At 42.3% G+C, this 14,371-nt stretch overlaps 1 protein-coding gene across 1 annotated transcript; it reads right to left on the minus strand.

Annotated features, from left to right (window-relative positions):
- Positions 1 to 154: 154 nt before the first annotated feature.
- On the minus strand, positions 155 to 12,690 carry tbc1d2b (TBC1 domain family, member 2B). The gene is made up of 13 exons (XM_003440303.5): positions 12,222 to 12,690; positions 11,327 to 11,477; positions 8,679 to 8,844; positions 7,439 to 7,572; positions 7,098 to 7,330; positions 6,130 to 6,555; positions 5,880 to 5,990; positions 5,515 to 5,711; positions 4,338 to 4,832; positions 4,136 to 4,253; positions 3,706 to 3,891; positions 2,899 to 3,020; positions 155 to 2,334 (listed from the first exon to the last, which is right to left on the minus strand). Exons 1-13 carry the CDS (start codon positions 12,660 to 12,662, stop codon positions 2,139 to 2,141), a joined length of 2,976 nt encoding a protein of 991 aa, XP_003440351.1. The 5' UTR covers positions 12,663 to 12,690; the 3' UTR covers positions 155 to 2,138.
- Positions 12,691 to 14,371: the final 1,681 nt, after the last annotated feature.

Genomic DNA, 14,371 nt, shown 5'->3' on the forward strand with positions numbered 1-14,371 from the left:
CCTCCCTCTGATGGCTCTATTATGAAACTGCAGCGCGAGCGTGGCAGGCTGTCAGTAAAGATAGCTCGGATAACTGCTCGGTGCGTCCTAACAGACGTGTCTGAATGAGCATTTGACTTTTAAGAAATTAAGAAAAAAACCTGCAAAAAACACATTCAGCCAGAAAATTGTTTATTGAACTAATATTACAAACTTTTTTTGCATCATTGGGTGAAACAGATTAACAATGAGCAAGATGAGAGATATGCATACAAAAAGGTGAAGTGCTGATATAGTATTCGGAAGTCATACTACCAATAAAATAGTGCAATACAATTCTGCGAAAAGCAACACACAGAAAAAGAAACAAAGTAAAGGGAAAATAAAGAGAAGACTCTTTTAAATGTAGCTTATTCTGTGAAGGGGGGGCACTAGCCTTAAAAGAGAAACTGAGTAAACATAAAAACTTACTGTATGAGCCTTCTGACAATGTGTGGACATTTATATATTAAAAAAGCAAGTTTAACTGTAAACCAATCAAGATCTTTGTGAGAGACCTGCTCTCACAAAGGAAGAAATACAAATATATGCCTCTTTTTTATTTGTTTCCATCATCAAAATAATTTTTTTGTTGCCATTTGTTCATTGGATCAGGTGATCGGTGGGGATGGGAACAGCTGACAAAGCTGCAACTGACAGCAGATCTCTCTTTTCTGTAAACACCTCAAGGCAATCTAAAACAAACTGGAACAGGGTGTAAACAACACATCAGTGCACAAAATCCCATTTAAGCAGACTGAAAAGTTTCACTTAACTGACTGATCAAATATAAACAGCGTTTGAAGCTTGGAATATCAGCTTTCCTCCAAGCTGCTGTAGGAAACAGGAGATCCCAGTGAAGAGGAAACTTTAAAGTACCTGATCATGAAAATGGCAGAGATATTTGGCAATACGGTGAAAAGCTTCCCTTATATATTTAACATCATATTTCCATTTTTTTTCCTTTTAATACAACAATCATCATGACTTTACAGCCACTTCGAGTGCAGTCAAACTGCCAGAAGGGTACCTGCGAGCCAAGCGTAAACACCACGTAAACCAATGTCACACTGCCACACTGAGGACAACAAATGCAATTACAATCAGCATTTACACCAGCGGTTTGGGCTCAGAAAAATCTCAAAAACAAATTGCGCACAAGGAAACAGGACCATTTAAACATGTAACACAAACACAGAAAAGCCAAGAGCATGCAAAAACTGCGTAAGCCACAACAGTGTGAATGGATTAACCGATCATGCCAATATCAGATACTCTACTGATTAAATCCAGTGCAATACAGTTTGGACTTTTTAGATATGTCTTTGTGAGAATGTGAACAGTTCCTAAACTACTTTAAACAACATGAATAGCAAAATCGATAGCCAATAAAAACCTCCCAAATAAAAACAAACTAATAATGCTTAAAAAACAGACAATACTGGCTCACATAAGTTTGATGGCTTATAGAAACACAAGTGCACTGCTGCTCAGCAAGTTCCAGATGCTCTTTCTAGAACTGATAATACCATGGAAATGTGGCTTTTGACGCATCCCTTGAAGGAAATGTTACATGAACGCTTGAAGGCCTTAAGACTTAAGTTTCAGCAACATTTTCATTTCAGCATAAGTGATTTGTGTGCACGCACGTCTGAGTGGTATTTAGTGGAGGAATAAATTGTGAGCGTGTAGAAGATGACAGCACAAATGAATGACACAATAATTCTTTCAACACATTTAAAAGTCAGCTATAAAAAGGAAATGGGTCACAGCCGTTTGTTTGAAAATACTGATTTGTGCTGCAGGTTGTTTTGGCCATTGCATGAACACGTAAGCATACAGGAAACAGAGGATTTATGAGATTTAATAAAAAAGAAATGGCAGGAATACTGATAATACTGATAGGCCCTTTCGGGCTTGTGACATTTTGTTCTTTTGATGTGGTTGTTGCTTAAAATGTATAAAGTTAATAGATCCAGCTCTGATGCAGAGATCAACTCCAACGATTAGGTGTGGGGAAAGCGCTCCGTTCATCACTGCAGAACAGCGGCGCTCTGCGGAGATGATCTCTTTGTCTCCGTGCTTTAGCCACTCAGCCTAGAAACGCGACAGGCCCGAGGTCAGTTTTCCTCCTCGTCGTCGCTGACAAAGCTCCTTCTATCCTGCCTCGTCTCTCGCTCCCTGAGGAAGGTCTGTCGGATCGCTTCCAGCTCCGTCAGCTCGAGACGGACTTTCTCCAGGTGGAAGGCGCGCCGATTGTGGATTTGCCTCATGGGGAATGGGTTCATGTCCACAAAGGCAATGCTCATCAGCTTCCTGGAAGATTTTTTTTTTTTTTAAAAAAGAAAGAAAAACAGCATAATCCTGTGAGCCTGGATTTTTTTTTTTATGTCTTTGAAATTTAGTAAACCCGTGCATCCTTCTCTCAGCATCAAGCATCAACATCTGTAGCTAATACATAAAAGTTTATTAATAGGCAAGTTATTATTACAGCTCCATAAATGGCCACTTGAGGCTAGCTCCAAAACAGAGTCTCAATGACCAATAAAACGGTATAAAACAAGCATGCACGGTGCTATTTTAAATGTAAGGGCTGCTACCTATAGCATTCTCTTTAACAACTGCTTCTCAGCATGCAGCATTTAGTTCAAATCATGGCTGTGCTCAAGCACCGTCTCACAGAGCTGCTACAACACCTGCTGCGTGAGAAATGAAGTTTGCACAGGCACAAAGCCGATACACTGTGGGTGATGTGCTCGTACAATTTAGCTACAGTTCAGGGAGATCCGGGAAGCTATTCAAGGTGACGCAGATACGCTGTCCACAGAAACTTCATTCTTTCACAGGACTGGAAATATGAAAACAGTGCAGCTACTGTACCTTGAATCCAGGATTGTGCGTGTGAAATATCTGAGATATTTGAAGATGGCCGTGGAGTCCTGCAACTTCAAAAACTCCTCTTCTTTGTACTTGAAGAGCGCGAGAGCAAAGCGGAATATGATCTGTGGAGAAAAACGGTGTAAAGTCTTGTGTGACTGTACCTGAAAATATTTACTCAGGAACATGTGACCTTCCCTCTGTTCCCTAAGCAGGTCCTCCAAATATAGTCAATACCGCCTTAATCTGAGGCAGTTTTGTTTGACTGGGTTCATATCAGGTTTCTGTTAAGAGTTAGGCTCTACAGCTTTAGTGTTTTAACTTGTATCATTCAATCAACACACAATAGGGCAGATTTTTGCTTTAACAAGTTTGCTAACATGCTTCCCTTATAAATTCTATAAGGGGAGGCTACGTCAAAATCGGTTATTGCATGTGTTTTCTTTTTTTCTTTTTCCTTTTTTTACCTTGGCCAAGGAAGTTGTGTTTTTGCATGTCATTCAGCTGAAAAGTTTCGAAAAAAATACAAAACTTTGTAGGGGTGTAGAGTGAGGTCATGTTAACAATCCATTAAAATTTAGCTTACGTACACAAAAAATAACGATTTATTAAACTAAAGAATTTTGGTTCCTTGGTGGCAATAAATAATTGGGTTAATAGCATGCAATTGGATCCATCTGGTAAACGTGCACGGTTGTGTGCCGGCACGTAGCTCAATAAGTGATCTCTCATCACCGGTTAGTTAACTTTAAAACAGTTTCCTGCTGAGGCTAGAATTCAGGTTTATGAGAGCAGAATCAAGCCTCTTACCTTTGGTCCTTCAAACAGAAACGCATCCCAGATCTTGAAGAGGATGTCGCTCACCACACTGTCCACAAACACCACAAGGAACCAGTTAAACGTAATGAGGGAAAAATCGACTTTGTGCTGCTCAAAGTGGGCGTGTAGCCGCGGTAGCTTCTCGCTCATCAGATCCTTGAACACACGCTGGTCAACCTGTATGAACCAAACCAGGGCTTGTGTTTTTATGGGGCCTTTATTTTCTAAGGTGGTCACATTTAGCAGACAGAAAGAAAAACAAAGAGTGCTGATGTCTGCACACCTGCTCTGTAAATCATCAACAGCAGTCACATGAATATGATATCACTGACACCGGGGAAGTTTGTCAAATCTAATAAATAAGCAGTACCTTGTCCCTTCTTCTCTCATGGTACAATAAAATTCAACTTTTTTTTGTTACCTGTGAGCCAAGGAGAGTCTTGGTGTAATAGTCTCTTGGCATGAAGACCTCCACAATAGCTATAAGGGTCCAAAAAGCATCCTCTTGATCTAAATAGAGCAAGGCAATTGCTGCCAGCCTGAAGAAATAACATGCAAGAAAAAGGTTAATGGTTACAAGCCAGAAAAAGAGAGACAGAAAGAAAGTAGATCAGCTCTAGTACCTGTTCAGTCCTTGACAGTAGCCGATATCTGGATTCCTCCATGAGAAAGCCAGCAGGACGTTCCTGAGTTTTTGGATTCCACCTGCACTCGGAGAGGCATAGTGCTTGTTGTTGGGCAAAGTGCGCAGCAAGTCCAACTCGATCTGCTTCGAGGCCGGGTTGGGCTTCTCCCTTGCTACGTTTAATAAGGTGTCATAATAGTCTGGGGGCAAGTGGTCACGAAACTTCTTCACGTGGAAAGAAACACACCAGCGCCACAACTTGGAGCGGTGCCCATGTGGCACGCCGCAACGAATCAGGGCCTTTAGCTCAGGGGAGTGAACCAGGTCTCTGTTCATGGTGCTGGACAGAAAGTTCTCCCACTTGACCCCGACGGAAACCTCCTGATCCGTCATGGACAGGGACTTCAGCTCCAAGGCCCTCACCTTTGCGATCAGCTTCTCCTCCTCTTCCTCCTCCTCAGGGACGGTCTTGAAGCCGAACACGTCATACTCGCTAGGATTGCATCAAGACAGAGAGAAAATCCATCAGTGATGCAGGTGAATTCCAAAAGCCGCTCAAAGCTGCAACAGTAACATGCTCACATCCTGGCTTCTGCATGTTTACATCACTGAGGAGTTTCCAGAATGTGTAAGAATACATTTTTGATGAGCCAAAAAGGGCGTGCCTGGGCTTGCCAAGAATTCAGCAACAGAAATACAGATTAGGAGAGCTCGTTCTCACAGTCAAAAAAAACATGCGTAGGGACTCTTAGTACAGTTTATTTGGCTCTTTCAGTAAAAACAAGCAAACAACAACAACCAAAATAAAAAAAAAACAGTGCATCCTCTGATGAATTGGTATGGTGCTGGTTCTGGTAGAAATGCTATAACTGCTCAACATTATTTAATAAAGATCTGCTGCTTTTGACCCTCATATGACTGACAGTGGAATTTTTTTAGTAAGCCACAGCACTGAGTATAACACGTAGCTGTGGTAACAACACCTACATTTGGCCATTTATTTTCACATCTGCTATAAATGCCGGAAACCAGCCGTGTGGGCTCTCGCAACCTCTTATCAAAGCTCTAGGTTTCTCTTTTTCCATCCCTAAAACTCTGATCTAGTGGTCATTTTTTAAGTAATTTCTTTTCAAATCAACCCCAAAGCATCGTTTCACAAGGCTTTCGGCACATACCTGACAGTGTTTGGTTTGAAGATCGTGTGCTCCTGCTGGTCTGTGTTCTCGCCCTGCAGTGCGTCTTCTAACAATCTGGAGATGACCTCCCGGGCTGGGCTCTGCTCTGAAGACGAGCATACCGGGTTCTTCACCTCTTGAAGCAGAACCAAGTACTTACTCTCCACCTGACACAGCTTGGCCTCAAGCGCCGTACACTGTGGAAAAGAGGGCAAAATAAAGTCTCAGCTGTACCTGCTTTAAATTTAAATTAAGTTTTAGAAGCACCAGCTGAGCTTCACACTGGACTTCCCCTAAAACTAGTCAAACTTCCTGTTTCTATTAACAGGATAATGCACCATTAAATATAAAACACAAGAGAGTACCTTTGCTTCTAAAGCCTTTTCTCGACTCTCTGCATTTCTGCGCAACACCGTCAGCTCCAGGATCTCTTTGTTCAGGAACTTGTTCTGGGATTTGTAGCCTTGAAGACTGTCCTGAAGGTGGATAATAAGACAGACGGGTTGTCAAGATGTTCAGGCAGAATTTCAAAAGCTACAGAAAAAAAAAATCAATGTTGATGGCAGTTTAAGATTAAGATAACTTGAATCTTGTTTAAAGTTTTGCCATCTCTACCTTGAGGATGGTCAGCTCCTGCAGCTCTTTGTGAGGTGGTGGTGAGCCAGCGTCGTTTGCATTTCCGCTGTGCTCAGAGTTTTCCTGTGACAGCTTCATGATGATCTCATCCTTCGCCTGGATGGTCTCCATCATCATTCCAAGCTGGTCGTTTATCTCCCCCACCTTAAGTTTCAGGCTCTTCAGCTCTTTTTGCAGACTCTCCTTCTCCAGGGCGAGACGCTCCATGTGACCGCACATGGACTGAATCTGACCATCTCGTTCCTTAAGCAGATCCTCCAGCTGTGCAACTTCTTCCCGAGTTGGTGCTGAAGTTCGGGTCTGGTCTGAGGCTGCTGAGGAATCTGGAGATGGGGCTGGACGGCACCCGGCGGGCCTTTCGCTCTGGGAGGTCCTTAAAGTCTGCTGCAATAGCCTTACCAGCTCCTGGATGATAACACATCATTAGTGTAGATTCAGCATTGTATATTATTTACAGAAAACATCAATTTGTTACACTTTTTTTTCTCCATCATGCTCCTGGTACAGATTTCATACGAAAACAACTATCAATCTTTTGACCAGGAAGTAAACACAGAGGTAAAGAGGGTATTCACTAAGTAAGAATTCACTCTTCTGCCTAGTCACAGCGGTTTTGACCAATCAGCCAACCTTAAAATAGAGGGAAAAAAGAGAACAGAAAATAATGGGAAGGAGTGCTACAGCTGTGAATGCTGTCTGCTGTTTCTTTGCTTCTTGCTAAAACATGACTAATCATTTGCTGACTTCTTGTAATAGTGAGAGTATCAGTATTATACCAAGGCACTTGGTCAGACACCACAAACCTAGGCTTGTGGTGTATAACAGACACTACAAACAGGGATCATTCACTTTCAGTAGAAACAGAATATTACATTTTTATCCGATCCAATCCATAGACATGTGTTACACTGTTATAAATAACAGTAGTAGAAAAGATCCAACTATACCTTCTGGGTGGCCAGCTCTTCCTTGAGTTTAGCCTCTTCCTGCTGCAAGCGACTCAGTTCTTCCTGCTGCTGCTGGCTCTGGAGGCGAAGCTGCATTTCCAAAGACTTGCTGCCGTTACATTCCACGGGCGAGCTTTCGGCACTGCGGCCTAACTTTCCAGAGCCCAGCAAAAGCTTCTTAGGCCGCGAGGGGTTGCGCACAAAATCAAAGGTAAACGCCGATCCAAAGGAATCTGAGGGAAAACACAAGTTCATCAGCTGTTATCTGTGACCCTCGGGAGAAACGTACGCTGAGGATGAGTGTTAAACCCTGGCAGAAGGGTGGGTGGGAGTGGGCGTACGTCTGTGTGTGTCCGGATGATGTTTCTGTTCAGTAAAGTCCTTTGGCGGATCCACGAGCTCCCAGTCCTCCGAGGGACTGTTGCTGGTGTAAAACACGCTGCGTCGTCCCCCACGCAGGTGAGACATGGAGTTCCTGACAGAAATCAGGAGATCATTTCCTTTTTTAAATTTTTTTTACTTCACAGGTTTCTCACACATTTCATTGCAACAAAAAAGGGACTTTAGAGATTAAAGACAACACGGTATGAAAAGAGACAAATCCACAGAGATCTACGATTAACCACAGAGGAAAACTGATGCTGCTGCAAAATCCGACGGGATCGCAGCATCAGACAAACAGAGAAAAAACAAAGATAATAAACACAAAGGCATTTTTGAAAGAAACTAACATTTAGAGGGAAAAGTAACACTAATGGTGTCAAGCTTGTTTTTCGCACCTCACACTGTGGGGTGTTTGCAACATGTCAACGACTATTTCTGCTGAATGCAACACAATGAAGCGCAAGTCTGCCTCACACATCAGCTCTCTATATATTTTTATAGATATAAGAAGTGTTTAAACCACACGTTTCTGACTTCCACCTGGCAAAAAAAAGTGACTAAAGAGCGCTCGTGCTTTCCTCAAACTTTATGGGTATAAACGTGACAAAAGCAGTTAACGTCACAGTACTGGAGTATTCTAAAGCCACTTCTTTTCTAATCGGGGGGAAGGGTCTCTAGCTCCGAGAGCTGCAATTCTCGCAGATTCAGTCACATATCAGGCAGCTTCGGTCAGCTACTATACTGATACCTTTGTCAGTTATAATGATCTTGCAGTTACTGTGTATAAAAGACACCGTGGTGTGGGGTTAGGAGCAGTGAAACTCTGGGACTCCAAGACTCCCTTAATAAGGGACACATACAAAGCAAACTCCAGTCTGCATGTCACATTTTTAGGATTGCAGCATGTTGCCTCTTTTCAATAGATGTGTTGTACATCTCAAAAAGGGGAACTGCTGATGGTTGCATACTAGAAAAACAAGTGAACCATGAATGTTACCATTTCCTCTACTGCAACCAGTGTCTGGATGAACTAAGAAGCGCTTTCTTTGCTCAACACAGCAGACAAACTAGTCGTGCCTGTTTGGTGGTGACCTTAAAAAAAAAGAAAAAAGAACAAGGCTTTATAGAGCTGTATACTTGCGTTTTAAACCCCATCTGAGTACAGATTATTTCCTGGAAAGCTTTCGTTACACTTACCTGAGCTCCGTGCCAAAGTTTTTCAGGGAGAAATTGAGGGGGTTCGTGGAGGGCCCTCTGGCTGTCTGGGCTCCCACCATTCCAGCGCCCTCCGTTTCGTCGTCCATGGAAAAATCACTGCGGACCTTCTCCATGGTTTCACATGGTTTCTCAAAGCTGAAAGAATCTGTAAAAAAACCCGAAAAAAACAAAACAATAGAACTTAATTATCTATTCTAACTAAACAAAAATCAAATCAAAATGACACCAAAGACTGACTTCCCAAGAATAAGATGTACAGCAGGGTGAACCTATGCAAGTTAATACCTGCTTTCTAATGATTACTTCTTTCTGAGAACACCCACTCCCTTCTTAACATGAAATTAATTAGTAAAGAGAAGCTTTTTTTATGTGTTAGATGTGTCAAAAAAGTGATGCTACTGCAGAAGTGGTTTAAACTGCCAGCAGGGGGTGTCTCCTCTGAGTCATACTTGGAAAAATAAAGTCTGGCTGTCTGTGGGAAAACACCTCTTTTTGCTTCCTTTGTCTGTGACTTCAGTAAACACTTTCATGATGGGTTCATGATGTCAGGCTCTAGTTGTTAAGCTTCAATGAATACTGCTTCTTTTTCATATATTATGCTTCCAGTTAGACTAAAAAATAAAAAGGATGATTAAGCAGCGGATGCGCTGGCCTACCTTCTGAGTGACAAATCATTTCCATATGAGTGTGCGGCAGGCCTCCACTTCTCATCGACCCATGCCACATCTGGCTTTAAATCATCGAGGTAGTGACATTAATAATGCTGTGAGACTTCACACACAGACTATGGCCAACAACATGTAGTGCAGCCAGCACCACACACCTATGATCAGACTCGTGTGGCTCTGATAAAATCTTTGAAGTCTTTGAAGTGGCATCTCCAAGGATTAAAATAAAAACCAACGTCCTTTATACGTCTAATTTATTATGTCTTTATTATGTGTTGCTATGTCTACTTCTGAACCAGCTGTAACTTCTGCAGCACGGTTTCCTTTTAGAGCTTCAAAAGTTGACACTTACTTAGACTTGTTAAGCCCGGGCATGTTAAGTCTTTCACTATAAAAAGTGCGACATAAAAACACAGCTCGAGGGATCGTTTGAGCTGACGCGAGACATTGCTGATCTCACAGCTCTCTCGTGCACTTCACTGCACCGAGCAGGTTCAAGGCGAGACCGAAAAGCGAAACGCAAATGAATACGTTGAACAAGAAACAAAAGAGTGTTCGTTCTGAATCGACAGAGAAATCAAGAAGTCGCGGAGTGTTAGACGAAACACGGCGACAACGGCACTGATAAGCGGCGATAACCAAGGCATTTGTGGCTTTTGAAGACAGATGTGCACCGAGAACATTCTGGGAAAGAAAGACATGGACAGGAAAAGGAAGCAGGATTCACAGGTCGTTTCACTCAGCTGATTGCAAAGCGTGTAGAAGAATCCCTGTTTTCAAATGTAAACGGGCTTAAAAATGCTTGTGTCCTCTTTTCAGTCCTTTATTAGGCACAGATATGGATGTACATATTTTCTTTTCCACTTCTATTGGATAATAAATGAGATTCATATTTTATGTAGAGTCCAACAGATACTCAATCATCAGTCACAGACATATCAGCACTGGTGTATACACTCAGTGGCTACTTTATTAGGTACACCTTGCTAGGCCACGCTGGCCACCATGTTGCTCCTGGAGCTACATAACAACAAGAAACATTCCTCAGAGATTTTGGTCCATGCTGACATGATAGCGTCACACAATTACTGCGCACACACGATGCAAATCTCCCGTTACAGCGCATCCTAAAGGTGTTCTGTTGGATTGAGATCTGGTGCCTGTGGCCGTTTGAGTACTCACTGAGATCTTCAAGACCATTCAAACGCTTAAATCATCAGCTTGGCATGATGCGAGCTTTGAGACGTGTCACACAATCAAACTGGAAGCCACCATCGGTGACTGTGTTCTGATGGCTGCTGTGGTAATAAAGGGATGGAAATGCTCAGGAACAATGCTCCGGAAGGCCTTCCTGAGTGTAAACAATGCTCAGTTTTTATTAACGCCACCCGCAGCAGGCTGCACTGATATAAGCCAAGATGGTACCGTGCTTCATGGTGTTTATGCCAAATTCTGACCCTGACCCTGTCAATCTGACATGCTGTGAACTGAAAGACCCTCGTCTGCATACTTTGGATTTTTTCTGTTACTGTTCCCTTCCCATCAGTTCGAATGAGTCTGGTTGTTCTCCTCTCAACAACTTATATTAAAAAAATTGGAAAACAAATAAACATATCATTTTTGTCACAGACCATTACTTGACTGCCTACGTTACATTTGTTTATTTCTGTCTTCGTCATAGACATGAGGTTATGATACTAGCGCCTTTGCTTCACAGCCACAGCTCAAAGGGCTTTCTGCTTAAAACAAAACACAAGCCGAATGATGTCAATCTGAACTTTTACCCTTTCAAAACACTCAAACACTTTCCTCCAGAAACTTGGTAACAAAATAAGCGAGACTCTTGTGATTTGTAGCGCCTGTGTAAACTTTCAGTTGTTGCCCAGATATGATGAAATGACCGACTGATAACATATCCACTATATGTGTGATTGTGTGCGTGCGTGCGAACCTGCCTACCATTATCTTTGCCTACAAGGCCGGTGTGAGGATAGGCCAGCGTCGGGGAGCTCCAGCTGTCTCTCTGACCAGTGCCTCGCATGTTACTGTACTCCCAACGTTTCTGCTGCAACTGCTGCAGCCAGTAGTGCATCACCTGCTTACTGGGAGCCTAGAAGGACACAAACGCACACTTAGTTAGACTTTAGATCTTTGAAATCTTTAAGCACGCCATTTTAAACACAGCAAAGTGAGCGAGATGACGTTTTAAAAGGCATCTCCATGAGGAAATCAAGGCAGCGACAAATGGAAAGGGAAAATGAGGAAAACTTAACACTATTAAGATCTGTCATGTGAATGAGCACAGACACTGGTTTCAGTCTCAGTTCCAGCTCTCTCTCTCTTTTTTGGTATTAAGCATACACACTTGAAAAAACGAGACAGACTAGAATTGACTGAGTGAAACCAGAGGCACCTGTCTTGGTGCTGAACCCGTCACAGTCATGTGACAGCACCAGGACCCCGTCACATGAGATGCTGTGACCTGTGAAGGCAGATGAGCTCCTGTGTAAAAATGTCTAAACACAAAACAGAGGACTGACGGTGTTTTCAGGCAATCAGCTGGAAGAATGCGCTGATTAAGCGCTTGCTTCGTGCGAGAAATTGATTTCGCTTTTAAAAAACAAACACACAGATTTTCTTCTTCTGATCGCCGTCAGATCACGTTGTTGCCGAGCAGAAATATGTACTTTATTGCCTAAAAACAGCTGAGTCTAAATCTGTTTTCTTTAAAGGAAAGAAAAGAAGGGCGTGTCTGCCTTTTCCAAACGAGAAAGGAAGTGACAAATGACATGAAAAGCAGACCTCGTTGCAATGCTGTCAACACACGTTTAATGAAAGAAAGAAAAGTTCCTACCTTAAGCAGAAATTCTTTGTCGGCCGTGCGGATCTCAAACTGACCCTCTTCCCCGTCCAAATCGTAGCTGAAACACGCATCGCATATTTCGATGTGTCCGAGCGGCAGGGCATCCTGGGGAGACTTGAAGTAATACAAATAGCATTTCCTAGGATCATACACAAACCACTTCGGCTTGTACCCCCTCAAGGGCCCCTTGCCGGACAGTTTGTTCAAGTAGCCGCACAGCTTGGAGGCCTGCTCCTTCGCTCCCTCGATGTCGGCCACATCCACGGACCTGGAGTTCACGAATCGCGAAGCCGTGCAGGAGTGCGCCTCGCTGCCATCCTCCTCTTCGTGCATCTTTCCTCGAAGTTTCTTCTTCTTGCAGCGCAGCGGATGCCCACTCCTGTTTCCATCCACATGACTGTCCGTTTTTTTTGGCAGAGGAGCATGGGACATGTAGTTCAGCTCCGAGGATGACGTAGTTGGTTGACTGGTTGGGTTGGAGTGTAGTGGCTCTGGGGGCCGCTAGGTGGCGATGTGTGATCAGATGAGCAGCCAGCTTTGAGGGCTAATGAAGAAGAAAAAAACTGTAATCAAAAGATAGAAGAAAAGATATGAGGCCTACATAGGAAAGAAAAATAAAAATGCATTCTGTTATCTGCCCTCGGCACAAAATGATCTGCGGTGCCCACACCCACGCCCGTGTCACACGCAGCCGATCTTGTAATTCTTGTTTGTACAAAACTGCTTTGTACTGTTTGTGGTGGTGTGTGTTTCACAATTTGTATCTATAAACTCGAACAGACACTGAATATGTCAGGATACAGCTGTAAATTTAAAAAAAATTATAAATAGCTCAGGTAATTTTATCAAGATAGCACATTTCATTATACATAGATTCAGTGTGCTAAAACATAAGATAAAAACATAAATCTAAGTAGGTTTTACAATGCCTTAGGGCAATGACAAACATTTACCAGATCTCCACCTAAAGGCCTGAGAGGTCTGACTGGGTTATAAACAGTGAGCATACTGGAAATCCAAACCACTGGGAGCTTTTTGTCACCTCAGAGTAGCTGCCTGTATTGCCTAGCTGACGGTTAAAAAGATGACAAATGATATCAGTATATCTTCCTCCAGTTTTTAGCATTTCCATGCTTACATGACAGTCAAAGCCACATTAAGGCTAAGAGAGGTGTTTGGAGTTATCTAATGTTAAAAATGCACAGAGATTTTGAGCTGAAGAGCATTAAAAATTAATATTTTTGGAGATACAAGATACAACAAACAACCCTCGCCATACTTTGTTGATTTTTTTTTTTTCACCTCCAAAATAAGCAGTAAGTATAAAGCCACAGATGCCATAAAGTGTGTCAGGGTGTTGGGTTAGTGCTAAACTGCATGTAACCACAGTGAGCCTACTTTAACTTTCTTCTATCTCACTGTCACTTTTCTCAATCTGTTCTAATAATGGATGAAAATAAATACATAAGTAGTGGCATTATTTACATTTTAAGTGATAAGTCATAAAGAAGTTAAGGAATGTTCCAATAAAATATCATCACCTGAAATTACTTACCTTCCTACTTTTCATAAAACCTACAGCATATATGTGACTAAGTCGAATCCATAGCTCGTTTAACTAGAGAGGAGATAAAGATAAAGATAAAGAGGAGATATTGAAGTTATTACTGGAACTTTTGTCTCCTGGATTCAGAGCTGGCAGAAGTTTCATATGTTCAGGATGTTTTGGTGACTAATGGTTGCAGATGTGAATATGATTTAGTTTTGCCCCAGTGCTGTGGGTAAACAGTGGATGATTTGTCTTATGCTGGGAAATGCACCTGTTGTTTCCCCACTTGAGATGTTAAAGATAAAACTGCAGCTTAAAAAAACAAAATGCAATACTGTAATACTGTAATAACAGTAACCTGCTAGTTTTCTTACAATTAGATGCATTAGTCTGTTTGTGAGGTTAGGATCCTTGTTTTACCCTGAGGTTTCAAAGGACACTGTAAACAAAGGTGATGTGCTTCCGTTGCAATGACATTTTGCTTTTGCTAAACTGACTTGTGACCTTTTATAAGGCCCACATCCCCCTCATAGGTGTGTTAGGCTAAAAAAATATCAACTCAAACAGCCTCGTGTCTGGCACCTTTTTTTTA

Source organism: Oreochromis niloticus, linkage group LG7, assembly GCF_001858045.2.
Source record: "Oreochromis niloticus isolate F11D_XX linkage group LG7, O_niloticus_UMD_NMBU, whole genome shotgun sequence".
Lineage (NCBI taxonomy): Eukaryota > Metazoa > Chordata > Actinopteri > Cichliformes > Cichlidae > Oreochromis > Oreochromis niloticus.

What these genes read in the sequence shown, in the direction of transcription:
- tbc1d2b (XM_003440303.5), bottom strand. Translation starts at nt 12,662, where the DNA reads ATGTCCCATGCTCCTCTGCCAAAAAAAACGGACAGTCATGTGGATGGA. An exon ending in CCTTGTAGGCAAAGATAATG is followed by an intron (nt 8,845 to 11,326) that starts GTAGGCAGGTTC and finishes GTTTTTTTACAG; the next exon opens with ATTCTTTCAGCTTTGAGAAA. An exon ending in AGACTCTCCTTGGCTCACAG is followed by an intron (nt 3,892 to 4,135) that starts GTAACAAAAAAA and finishes TGGTTCATACAG; the next exon opens with GTTGACCAGCGTGTGTTCAA.